The sequence below is a fragment of the Nelusetta ayraudi genome, unplaced genomic scaffold (genome assembly GCF_046127955.1).
Source record: "Nelusetta ayraudi isolate G7.1 ecotype Tasmania unplaced genomic scaffold, CSIRO-AGI_Nayr_v1 ptg000005l, whole genome shotgun sequence".
Classification (NCBI taxonomy): Eukaryota; Metazoa; Chordata; class Actinopteri; order Tetraodontiformes; family Monacanthidae; genus Nelusetta; species Nelusetta ayraudi.
This window is the reverse complement of record NW_027466055.1, coordinates 4,552,967-4,566,168: the sequence shown is the minus strand read 5'-3', so window position 1 is coordinate 4,566,168 and position 13,202 is coordinate 4,552,967. Positions and strand designations below refer to the sequence as shown.

Below are 13,202 nucleotides of genomic sequence, written 5' to 3'. Positions count from 1 at the left end.
GGAGTCAAGAGTGCTGCTGCTTTCGATCCACACTCACACTTTCACATCCTCCAAAGTGTCTTCATGAATATTGAGGGGCAGCAGCGTTCAGTCCTGTAGGCAAAGCTACGCTGTACATTTAGACAACTTTGCAGACTTCAAACACACCTGGGTCCCCCGAGCGCCGCCTCAATGTTTACAGAGCAGCAACCAGTCTTGCATGTTAAGGAGAAACGGTACAGAGAATTAAAACACCTCTTCTGCTTAATTACCAGGACCAAGATATGACCAGGTAACACACTATGTGATCCATAACAACGCATGTAGATTATATATCTGTGACAGGTTACAATCCAGAGGAACACTTAATTTTTTTTTCAACTACTTTTTATCATCTGCATCATTTATCATTCCTGGCCTAATGTGTTTGTTTGGGTTTTTTCTGAACTAAAAGCATGGCAGACAGCCTCTAGTTGAGTCAGCAGCATTTCTCTGATTTCCGGGTCATTTCATCAAGCCGTCCCTGTTATTTCATGCGATGATTCAGCCGCAGGACTTCATTTCCGTGCCCTTCACTATCTGCCTCCAGCCACCTGTTTCCTGTGGCCTGTTTTCACGGCATCACAAGCCGCAGCACCTCTCGTCTTAATTTCATCTTGGCCTCTGAAGGGTTTCTTTTATTTTCGTCTCCGCCACATTTCAGCTCAAGTCGGAGGTCTATGTCTTATCTAAAAGAGGCCTCATTGCTCTTTTGCTGCCTTTATATAACGGCTCCTTCTGATCGGCATTTAAGTGAGCCGCCGGGGTGGGAGGTGGGTGAATTTGGCCATCATAAAAGAAAACTTGGCGAGACAAGTCTATTCGCTGATGATGATGTGTTGACAGCCATTTCATACAAAATAACAACAACACATTGACAAATTCACATAATCGGTTTTGAGTCAATGCAAACTACCTGCAGTTGCTGCTGCTTTTTCATTCCTCTATTACAGCAACGTGCGCGCAGCTTCCGGCGGCATCGTACTGTGTGCACGCTTGTGCTAGTGCACTGAACCTTGCTGGCCATTTTAAAGGAAACTGGCGGGGGGGTTAGGGTGGGAGGGCAGAGCAGTCAACACTTTAAGTCTCAGAGGCTTGTCGACCGCTTACGTGTTGAGCAACTTTCCTGTTCAGTAAAGCAGAATGATGAACAAACTCTATGGAGTTAAAAAGTAATACAGCCGCGGCATTTGTTTCCACCTTTGAGGGCTCCTGTTGCAAACACGCTGCTGGCAGTACAGCACCGTCACATCTGTCTGAGAGATGTGAACGTTTCATTGCTCCCTTTGGGCAATAAAATGCGTAATCCACAGTATGTCGAAGCACTAGGCAGAGGGAATATTAATCCTAGAAACAGAGAGACAATGCTTCTGAAACTAAAACCTCGTTTAAGCACCATCCAGCATGACATTGCAGTCAGAGCCACGGCTTCAGCGCGCACTGTCAAAGAGGGAAAAGCAACAGAAAAAGTAGTCTGAAGCTCTTAATGGTCTCATCTTTCAAAGCAATAAACTTGTTGCATTACTAGTCCATCACTCCACTGACAGATTTAAAAAAAAGAATGTCTCTGATGTGTTTTAAATGTTTAAAATGTTCTTGGGTTATCTGACTTTTTGGAAAATGAGGCATGACTAAAGAAAAGAGAGCAGATGCAACGTTATGAACATTCTACACTCGTCTTTGGTCCATATTTTTCATGTTGTACTTTTTTTTTTCTTAACAACATGCTCCTCAAAGCATTTACGTTACGGGGAGAGAGAGAGACATGGACGGACGATGCAGAGTGAATCAGAGATAACCGAGTGCGACAGCTGGATCGCTGCTGACATGAAATCTCAGGCCGAAAAGGAAACAAGAAAGCGGGACAATAGGGTGCGGCGAGACTCGACCGAGAGGGAAGCGACGATGAGAGCGTTTGAGTGGAAAGCTAAAAGGGCAACGGGAAAAAGTCAGAGAGAGAGTGGCAGAAGAAAAGGATGGGAGAAGACTGATATTTCTTTCACAGCAGTGGAGTTATTTAAAAAGAGGGAGGGAGAGAAAGACCCTTCAGCTTGTTCACAAAGAGCCTGAGGAGGAGGGGTAGATAGGACGGCACAAAAGAGGGAGGTATTAAAGGTCAAAGTAAGAAAGTTGCCATGCATGCGTGCACACGGAGAGGCATTTCAAGCAGCCATGCGTTCGCGCTGAGTGAGGAGAAGAGACATACTTGTGGCATTTGTGAGCCTGAAGGTGACAGACTTGTCTTCGATGTTGCACACGTTGCGAACGGACACCTGGCACGTGTAGTCGGAAAAGTCTTTGGGTCTGAGGTTCTTGATCTTCAGCACCTTGGTTTCACCCTGCGGGACGGAACACAGCGAGACACGGGTTTCAGTGCTTGGGAATGCCTGGTGAAGCAGGTGTGGCTTTCAGTGTGTCGGTGGGAACCACAGCAGCATCTGCAGGAGATTTTTCACATCCAAAAACAAATATCACCTCAGATTAAAAGATCTTTTTTTGTTTGCTGTTTTTGTTTTTATTAGCCTCAAAAAAATTTACATTTTTTCAATGTCCAAAGGTTTGTGGGAATGTTACCATGAAGAGGGTAAATGATTGGAAGTCAGTCACATCACTAACATGTTTAATCCCAATTCTTCAATTATGCACATACCTGGTTTAGGAAAACCATTCTGGAGGGGGGAAAAACATCATAATGCATCAAAAAGGAAAGTTTCACTGTATTTAAATGCATTTTTAATACTGAAGGAGTAAATTAAAACAAAAATTCAGTTACGACATTTCAGTTGCATGACAAAATTTTGAGGAGAAGAGAACGTCCATTGCTTGGTGTGGCACACTTGTGAAAGTGGGTTGTAAGCAGTTTTGCAAAGGGACCTTCAATATTTGATGAGCCAAAGTGTAATAAACAGGGTCAAATCACACACAGTGACACACACAGACACACATGCACACATGAACAACTACACACACACACTCTCTCATGCATACACGCACACACACAAACTGTGTGCTTCTAACATGTCCCCGATTACCAACTGGTACATGAGCTTGTGAGAATGATGCATCATGACTGTATCATTCTCCTGAGGCCATTATGAAAATGAAACTGACGTGGCAGAGCTAAATCCCTTCGATGCTTTATCTAAAGAAAGCAAAAAATGAAATAAATAAAAGGAGTTCCTCCTCCACTGGCTCTCTAATAGCCTCTCGTAGACACACACACACACACACCCGCACGCGCGCACACACGGTCTGTCAGACACACAGAGAAATTCACACATTTTTCAACATCACTCTTGATTTTCCAGATCAGGACTGTGTCTGATACAGCCTGAGACGTCTCTGTGCTGCAGTAGGTGATGGGTTAACAGTTTCCGAGACAGCCGTGGGAAGAGCGAGTCTGACTGGCTAATTGAACTCAAGGGGCTTCACTTGTAGCAGACTGATGCTTTGATAAAGGGGAGAGAAGCTGTTAGCGCTTGTGCTAATGCAGTTGGGCCCAGCAGACTGGGCTTTGGTGACTGATTACCTCAATTATTTGGTTAGCTCACTAGCTAGCTAGCTAGCGGGCTAGCTGCTTGATGGATTATGAAGTGAGCAAATGGCTTTCATGCTGAACCATTAGTTTGAATAGACGTGAATGTATGATTTATTTTTGCATCCCCTAGTGGTGAAAGGATAAAGTGCTGAAAATCAAATAATAAAAAAAAAATAAGTAATTGATCTGATATTGAGTTTTTGGCTTTGTAGCAATCTATCCAGGAAAACTTCTGCCAGGGAATTATGGCTCGATTTGGTTTACCAAAGACAATTTTTGCAATAAAAACATTAATATATTCATGTCAAAAAGAATTCTCCAACTCCTCATCTCCCTCTCAGCGTGTCTCTGCGCAGAATACTGAGCAAATAAACGTGTGTGTGTGTGTGTGTATGCGCATGTCCCTGTGTACCTGAGTGTACAGTGGCTCGTAGATGTCCACCCCGTTGTCCTTGCTCTGCTCGATGAGCATGTTTCCACGCTTCCAGATGAATCGTGCGGGAGGGTTGGAGTTGACGGTGCAGCGCAGGAACACCGTCTTCTCCTGGTAGTAGCTGCCACGCACATCACTGATGGTCTGGTGAACCGTCAGCACCGGTGTGTCTAGGTCTAGAAAGCACAGAGAAGGTACAAAGGCAAAAGGATGAAGGATGAAACCCGCGTTTATGCAAGGCGGTAGCGGAAACTTTGTTTTATGCGAGACGCGTTCATCAAGGTTTGAAAAGTGACAAACATAGACAAAGCAACAACAAAAAAAAACAAAGCTCTGTTTCATATCAGTCTGGTTGTGTTGGTCTCAGTTCAGTCAGTTCAGCATAAACAAGGGAAAACAATGGCTGTCTGTTGGCCAACTCGCCCACCAAACCTGACCAGAACTGTCCCCGAGAGCTGCCCTCTGATCGAAGCTCGGAACGGACACAAGTGTCCGAGTGATTTGTTCGTTCCTGCCATTTCTCGCTCCTGCTGTGACCCTCACACACACCATTTTTGTATTTTTCTGTCATGTTTACCCCCCTCGCCGCCTCGCTTCCTTCACGGGACTGTCATCTTCCTTTTTCTCCGCTGGATTGGATTTTCAGCTGCTGTCACAAGCGCGGATGCCGCTCCCCTCTGGTTTCTGCCATCTTTCCAAAAGTCGCTGCCACTTCCACTCGCCTTCACATCCACTCGCCGGCCGTCTCCTCACCCCCCCCCCCCCCCCCACCACCCCCTTGCTTGCATCTCTTACAGGGCAGAGTTGTGCCTGCGCCTCTGTGTAATCCCGATTCTTCGCAGCCAAAATCGATTCTTTCTGAGATTTGGGACATCACGCAAACATCTTTTCTTTTTTTTTTTTTTCACGAAAACAAGCCTTCCATTTACATTGCTCCACTTCCCTCTTACTTCCCCTGTTCTTCCTGGAACAGACCCCCCTCCCACACCCTACTCGCCCTTCGCCTTTATCAAACCAAGACACCGTGAAGTGCAGAAAATACATTTCAGACGTCAGCAGTTATGATCACTGCCGTGTGATGCTTAAAGAGAGGGGAGTTTTGTATTTTATTTCAGTGGAGATGTGCGCGGGCGCTGTTGGAAAGGGCACAGCTGTCACATGAAAGTTGTGTCACGTCGGCACAAGCAAGCAAGCGCACACACGCGCACGCACCCTTACGCTCATTTGGACCTACATCTAAGTTTGTGCATTAGCATAGCATCTAAGCATTCCGGGTGTTTGAAGGTTGCCGCATGAAAACCTGGCATCCAGAAGTTGCACAGGTGATTTGTGTGTTTCCAAAATGATAAGGAGGCTCAGAGGTGGAGAGCAGCTAAAACCATAGACGATAAAAAAGAATCGCTCTGGATACAGCAATTAAACTGCTGTGGCCATCGAATGTGAGCTTAAAGGCCAATTGTACAACAATGTTAATTTCCATAGTTGTTCACTGATGCCACATTGGATATAGGGTTATCTGCTCGGTTATGTGACTACAAACGCTTGTTGATAACGAATGAAATTACAACTCCTCAACTTAGTTTCAACAACTTTAACTAATAACAAACATAGCGTATGAGCTAATGTAAGCATACTCTAGTTTTCAGTCACTGCTTTTGAGCTCCGTTAAGGCTGAGATGAGGTGCACAGCCTGGATGTGTCCCAAAAACAAGCAATCCAAATGAGGTGTGGTGTTTCATGGGATTGTCCTTACTGTGCCACGTCCAGCATATCAGAGCATCAGAAAACAGCTGCTTTGTTCTGCTTTAGTTTTTTTTTTAAATCCCCTGTGCACCCCCCCGCACCCCCTACTTACTACAAATAAACCATTTCTGTGACCAAACATAAAAGAACATGTAGGCAGTATGTTTGTCTGATCACAAATACTTGATTCATTTTCAAACAAACTGATATTAGTGTATTTATTAATGATGAAGCCAAATATTCTTGTCATTTGAGACTGTGTTCAGTTCTGAGACACATTTTTTTCACCCCTTGAGGTCTGAGCAATCCAGCTTTTTTCCAGCTCAACGTTCACCTATTTCCTCTCCTTTTATCTCCCCTTGCCCGCCGATTAGAACAACCGGCTCAGTGGGAGACTCTGCAGCGCCGACGCCACCAGTTGCTCTAAAAGCCTCAGCCTACAGCAGGCCATTAGGCATGGGCACTATCAAAGATGTCTGCGTCTCTGGTATGAATGTGTTTGTGAAGGAGATCAGGTAAAGTTCCTTTCGAAACTTCTGCCTGAGAATGCGTCTCTGCATCACCGTGTGTTGCCCAAAAACATCAGTGGCAGTGGAAAGGGCAGCGTGCCTGCTCTTTCCACTGTATTTGTTTTAGAAATAGTCCTTGGTTCTCATTTGGGAAACTTTACATATGGCATTAAGAGAACACAGACTCACAGACACCAAAACGATGGTTGTTTGGCTTTAAGTTTTAAAATCCCCCTGAGCGAGGTCACAGATAACAGGGACAAAACATCTTTGCCTTATTTTCACACGGCAATTGTGTTGCTAAAGCTTTATAATCCCAACTCCCATGGTGATGCTAACTTTCGGTAGGAGCCCTTAAGTAAATAGAGACACAAGATGAAACTGCAGGAGTACCGAAATACAATATGAAACTTTAATGAAGCTTCTGATTTCCCCCAAGTCCTGCCTTTGCGCAGAGCTTAGATCAATTGCACTGCACTGCTTCGGCTAGCTGCCGCTTTTAATGTCCATCTATGCATCCAAATTCCAAACCCTTTGGGGCCTGGCATTGTTTTCTGCTTACACAAACTGAAATGGTGCTGACACCAAGACGCTTTGGCTCCACTCTGTGTGGTCGGTAGCCTGGTGCAGCTTGTGGGGGAAAAAAAGCAAAGATATTAATAAAAAACAACAAAACAAAAAAAATCCAAACCGAAAACACAAACCTGATTTCATCAGCTCACTTATTGCTAGAATTAGCATTGCAAACTAATATTGGAGCTAATTAACTTCCCTCTCTATTTCTTGTCTTTCTAATTCGCAGGAAACATTAGAGTAACTTGTATCTGTCAAACTTATTCAACACAAACAATGTGGGACAAAACACTTCTAGCTGGGACGATGGGCTGCAGAAGCACGTTTGCTTTTATCTTCCTTGCTTGGCTCTAAATGAACTACATGTATTTGATTTACTGTGCTGTTTATTCTATTTCTCCCTGTAGGGTCTTGATAGAGAAATGATGTTTGGGTATTTCAACAGTATTTCCTCTTAAATGTCAAAGTTGTTGCCTCCATTCCAATTAAGCGACTGGCTTTTCAATTCACAGTATAAAAACTGAGAAATAGTCCAGAGGCTTTGCATCTACATTTCAATATCACGAGTAAGTGGCAATATCCGTCGACACAATTGCCTCTGCACACAATTGGATGGACATGCGGACAAGAGGGTACGCCAGTCAATTGCTGTCGTTGGATTTGCATTGGATTTAGAAGTCAGACCACATCAATCACGGGCATCTTGACAATTTTATCACGATTTTCTGAGAGTGTTTTCTAAAATTCCAAAACCGGAGCCTTAAGCAAACACTATGCAGTGAATGACGGGTCTGCCAGCGCCTGGATAGGTCAAACTAACCAGTGTCGAGAAAGCTTCCTGTCCTGACTGCGCTGCCTGGTTTATTGACTGCTCAGATGATTGTAGGTTTGATAAGAATAACAAACGCAGGACACTGAGTGCTGACTCCGCAAATGACCGGGAGGAGAAAAAAAAAAAGAAAAACAACTGACTGAAAAGAATGACCGTGTTGACCCTGGCAGCCTTTCATGAAGTTTATCTCAAACAAAATGGGCTGAGGTAACATTTAATTTCCGAACCTGAGAGTTTTTGCAATGATGTATTTTTTTTTCCCACTGACCTTACGTCCATTCTTTCTTCGCAACAAGGTATGTGAAATAACCAGAATAGTGGGAGCTGTGATGGAGGTCCAGACAGAAGTAATCTATCCGAGCGGTCAGGGTTGACTGAGTGTGTTTTCGTAACGAGTTGACCTCTGCTTGGAGCTCCCCCCCTGCAGGAGGACGCCCTCGACTCCAAATCCTCTTTGATTTCCAATAACATGTCCTGTTCTCTAATAGCTGTCTCACTGCAGACGACCATTAGGGGACCAAAGAGGAGATGACAGGTTCAATTGGGAGTGAGTGCGCAATGAAGGAGAATAAGGTGTGATGCACCGTGAGGAGATGATTGGGTGGAAGGGATGTGATTATTGGTGCAGGGATAGCTTTGGTTAGTGCCTATTTTACAGAGTAGGCCACAGTGGTAAGGTTAATGTAAGGATACTTAGACTTACTGAATGATGAATATGAAAAATGCAGCCATGGGCTGGTAATTTGAAGGTTTTTTTTATGTAGTACAATACAGTTGAAAAGATAGTGCTAAGTTAAGAAGTCAGCAAGAGGGAGGGATAAGAAACATATATCCAGAAAGGAAATAAACCAGAAGCATGAGGACCATTAGTTGACTGAAATGTTGGAATAAAATGTGTGTGTGTGTGTGTGTGTGTGTGTGTGTGTGTGTGTGTGTGTGTGTGTGTGTGTGTGTGTGTGTGTGTGTGTACAAATACTGCCCTGGCCATGTTTGCCATTGGCCAACACTATTATCGTTGCAAATGAAAATAAAATGAGTCTCCCATCATACACACACACGCACACCAAATACAAATTATATCAGAGTTTGTGCGTGCGCGCGTACGCACACACACACACACACACATACAGGCTTCCTCTTTGATCCAGCTTCTCACCTCGTCAATTATTCATCATTCCGCTCATAGACATCGCCATAAAGAAGCCATAAAACATGCAAAGGGCCCACATTGGAATGCTGCCCATATTTAACATGCAACAGAGAGAAGTAAAGATTGATTTAGGCTCACCTTTTCTTCGCACGTTCCTTAAATAACTGAAATAAACAACCTCTTGCTTTTTCTTCTGATGCAAATGAACAGTTCCTGGCCAGCCCCTCTTTTGAATGCAGGAAAAGTAGCAAGACTTTTCTAAATAGTACTGCTATAGACACTGTTGCAAGCCAAAGGAATGAGGTCTGAAGTGTTTTCTTTGTACAGTTTCAAACAGTGTAACAGGTTTGGCAAAGGGCCAACTCAGCTAACTACTAGCCAGCTAGAACTGATGAGCTGCAGCAAGTTTCAAGCTGTTATTAACACTATGGTTTTGGAGAAATGGATGTCTATCTGGTCTGTTTGCAATTTTCCATCAAGAAAGTGGTCGTATTGAAAAAAGATGCAGTTAAAAAACTAGGAAAAATCAGTTGAGGCCTTGAGCCAACATAAGGACGTGGTCTCATATTTGTTCATTCACATAGAAGGTATTTTTTTGGGGGGTGGGGGGGGGACTGGAGACAAGAACAAGCAGCAACCCCAAGGATTTAACATTGAAAAAAACCAACAAAAAAACCCCTGCACCTCTGAAAATACTGCTAACCAATAACTTTCATCTTCTTTTTTTTTGTAACATTATCTGAAACTGAGCGTAGTAACTGGTCTTTGCTACCTCTATTATTCTTTTGAGGCTTCAGGCAGTGGCAGACATTCACTAAAACTCTGGACAAGCGTGGCACAGGGAGGCTGGAATGGCAAAGCTTGTTAGAAAAGGTTTGAGAAAGTGGCAACATTTCTGCCCATACTTAAAGTCCTCACAGGTATCTTCCAGAAATGACTGGATTCATTCATGACTGGATTCATTCAATGTATAGAAATGATTTGCATTTAACTTGATTTACTGTTTTATGTAATGTACCCATTACTGTCAGATTCTATAATATGTATATAAAAAATACTAAGTGACTTTAATGAAGTCATTTTTTTTGTTTTTTGTGATTTGTTTGTTGTGTGTTGGGTTTGGGTGAAAGACAGAGCTTTATAGTGACTTGGCATCTGTCTCTCACATCTCAACACTGTTGTAACATAAACAACAGCATTCTAGCAGTGGAAGGAGACCTAGCACCAGAGATGTAAGCAGCATCCTGTGTTCCTGCGTTTAACAAGAAAGCACGGCTGAATTACACCATGAGTCTTCTCCCCCCAACTAAACATTTGTGAATTTGCTGAAAACCGTGCATTTTCGTCGAGCCAGCGTGTTATGTACAAGCCTTAATTATGCTTTTGTCAGCAAAGGGCCCTGGAAGGCCTATTAAACATTCATGATGGTGTGACTCCATTATTTTAGGGCCATAAAAGGACTAAGTTGGGCACGGTTATTTACCCTGAGTGCGACACTGCAGCTGCGCGGCTCCGGTGACAACAACCAGGGTGTTAAAGGATAAAGAGGCACAGTTCATTCACTCGGCATCTAAGCTTAAAATCCCCCATAAACACAGAGAGACATCCCGTCACAAACACAAATGCACAAACATAAGCTATGATGCATGCCTGGTTATGAAATTCACCCCCCTTCTCTGAAGATACTGTCAGTTCAGGTGCAAATACAATTTCAAAGCAGAGTGTTTTTGCATGGTGACAGAAATATGTCTGACATGTAAATATATAGATGTATATTTATACATTTGTGTGTGTGTATGCAGTTGCTGCCATACAGTTGCAAAATAATTTAATCTATTAATCTACATTTGGGGGGTGAATGAATGGGGGTGATATAAAACCTGCCTTACTGCAGAATCTTTACAGTGGCAAACTGTAAATGGGTAGACACCAAAACAAAGGTTGTTGCTCTGGCTTAAAGTTTTCGAAATCCGGGGGCGAGGTCAAGGGTAACACGGCCTCTGTGCCCTCTTTTCACACCATTTGTGTTGTTGAAGTGTTTCAACCATGATCATAACCACAGGCAGCAGGTAATCGAGGTAAAACAGTGATGCTGCTACATATTCAGGCCTCAGTTTTACATTCAATTCCTCACAAGCAACCTGCGGAACGGAGCGTTCCCGAACGTCTGCGCTGCTCGTTCACTCCGAGCTTCACTGTGCTATTAACATTTACCGGCTGCGTTTCAAAGAGGAGAGCACAGTGCTACTTCAGCAGACAGCGGGAGTCGCAAGACTGGTAATTAAAGAATTCATGTGGTGGCTGTGTGATATAACACAATGCAGTTTGTATAAAGAGAGCCACAACTAGAGGTTTCTCTTTTCATACGGCGGATCAGAGGGGACAGAGCTGCTGATCCGTCTTTGTTTTTGCCATGGCGAATCATATTGTCTCAGATCAAATACTGCAACAGTATTTAATTAGACATGATTATCAGTTTTAACTCATTCAGCATAATTGTCTTTTAATAGCTCACTAACTCCAAATCAGTTGAAAATAAATGGCAATGCTTGTGTTATAACCATCCAGTCCAACAATATGACAGCTTCTAGAAGACTTGAAATAGTCCATGAGGCACTGAATGGTGACTTTGTTTCAAATTCAAATGTGACACTAATGTGAAACCCCCACCCTCTTGAACATGTTGAGGAGAACACTAATTATTCCTCCAGAGCTCAGAACTGTTTATGTGTGCTGCTTCCATGTGATTTGTGTGTTTAAAATGGTGAATGGAATGCACTAACTTTTGCAGCACCTTCACGGCAACCCAAAGCGCTTTACAAAGGCCTCTCATTCACCCATTCACGCCGAATGGAAATAGAACGTCCCCGCTTGGTTGAACAGAATGTTCACTTCAAAGGTTCCCTATGAAGGGAAAGCAGCTTTCTCCTTCACACTTTACTTTGTTTTAAACTTCAGACAAACCTGCCACGGCCACACCGGACTTTTACAGAAGTCTTTGCGTGGAGTTTCATTAACTTTCATTACCTTTGTGATATGCTGGTCACTGTGGACCACAGCAATTTGGGGAATACGGCCATGATACAAAGTAATATAGCCTCTTGCACTCTTATAATTATCATCTTGCGTGAATTTTATTGTGTTGTGTTGAGGGACGGACCCAGGCTCCTGGGGCTGTCTGCTCCATGCTTTTATTAAAACAACTCCGCACAACTTCTGTGGATTCCTGCTCAGATACGTAAGTGGCTTTCTGGCGCAAGTTCCATTTTATTGCTGTCACTTTACCATGAGACAGGAAACAAATAGAAAAATAAATAAGAGCTGCGGCACAATGGGAGACTCTTGAGATAACAGCTGGGTAAATGAATCAAATTGCACCGTGATTCTTTAAGACTTTGTGTGTGCGTGCGTGTGTGTCCGTGGTGTTAAGTGGCTGGTTTTAATCACAAAGTAAAGATGAGACACTTTAGCAGGACGGCTGCAATTTTACTTCTTCAGAACTACTGCGAGAAGCGCAGGTCTCCTTTGAAAGGTCTCTCAGCTTGTACAAAGTGGATTTTATGACTTCTAGTGGTTATAAAGTGGATAACGACTTTTTGGTTTTTCAAGTGATCATATTTCCTATCCTCGGTTTGAATCAATGTCAAAGCCATTACCTCATATCCTGTTTGACAGATGAGCTGTAAACAGAAAGGAGTCATAAAAAATGGGGATTGATGCACTGAAAAATTCCCTTAAGCTGAATTTTACAACCCACTGTGATGATGCTTAAACTCCAAAGTCTCCAGTCTGTTTCATTAGTGTGAAGTTGCTCGGGTTCCAGGCCTGGGCCGAGGTGTACTCTGCTACACAGAGTATCACAGTAGGCTAGCAGGTAACATGGTCACTAGTGACATTACAGAAGTAGGAAACAATACAAGAAATAGGCATGATCATAATATTAAGTATATTATCAGCAGTTCTATAGCGGCAGGAAAACACATGGAGCCAAGCCTAGGTGATGATGCAGGCGTACTCCCTGATGGTAAATAACTATGTCACCAATAAATGGGGCTAAACAGTCGTGTCTGATGAAAGTGCAGTGCAAAACTAGTCAGTCACGACTCACGAGCCATAGTGTTGTGTTGTTGGTTGCTCATAACCTGCAGGTGAAAGGTTCAGAGTTCACTTGTGATTAATAAAAAGTCTAAAGCATATATTCAGAAGAAATCTCAGTTTACACGACACAATGACCGAGCACGGCGGCCAACCTGTCCACTCGACGATCATTAGGGAGTCATTTTACAGATTTCCTTCTCCATCACTGCAGCCACATTTACCATTTATTTATTTATTCAGACTCGAGGGAAATAAAGATGTGATCCCTCTGACCTTTGCAAGGCATTAGAGGGTCAAAGGTTACATGG

At 43.3% G+C, this 13,202-nt stretch overlaps 2 protein-coding genes across 3 annotated transcripts in view; both read right to left on the bottom strand.

Moving 5' to 3' along the window:
* Positions 1–13,202, bottom strand: part of LOC142904391 (uncharacterized) — a 329,108-nt gene that overhangs the window by 130,644 nt on the left and 185,262 nt on the right. The gene's annotated exons all lie outside the window — the stretch shown is intronic.
* The window catches only part of mdga1 (MAM domain containing glycosylphosphatidylinositol anchor 1), a 147,596-nt gene that overhangs the window by 50,927 nt on the left and 83,467 nt on the right, over positions 1–13,202 (bottom strand). For both annotated transcript variants that reach the window (XM_076050440.1, XM_076050449.1), the window contains exons 5-6: positions 3,969–4,165; positions 2,225–2,357 (exon numbers count right to left, since the gene is read on the bottom strand). In XM_076050440.1, coding sequence (XP_075906555.1) covers positions 2,225–2,357; positions 3,969–4,165 — 330 coding nt within the window. The remainder of the gene's footprint in view (positions 1–2,224; positions 2,358–3,968; positions 4,166–13,202) is intronic.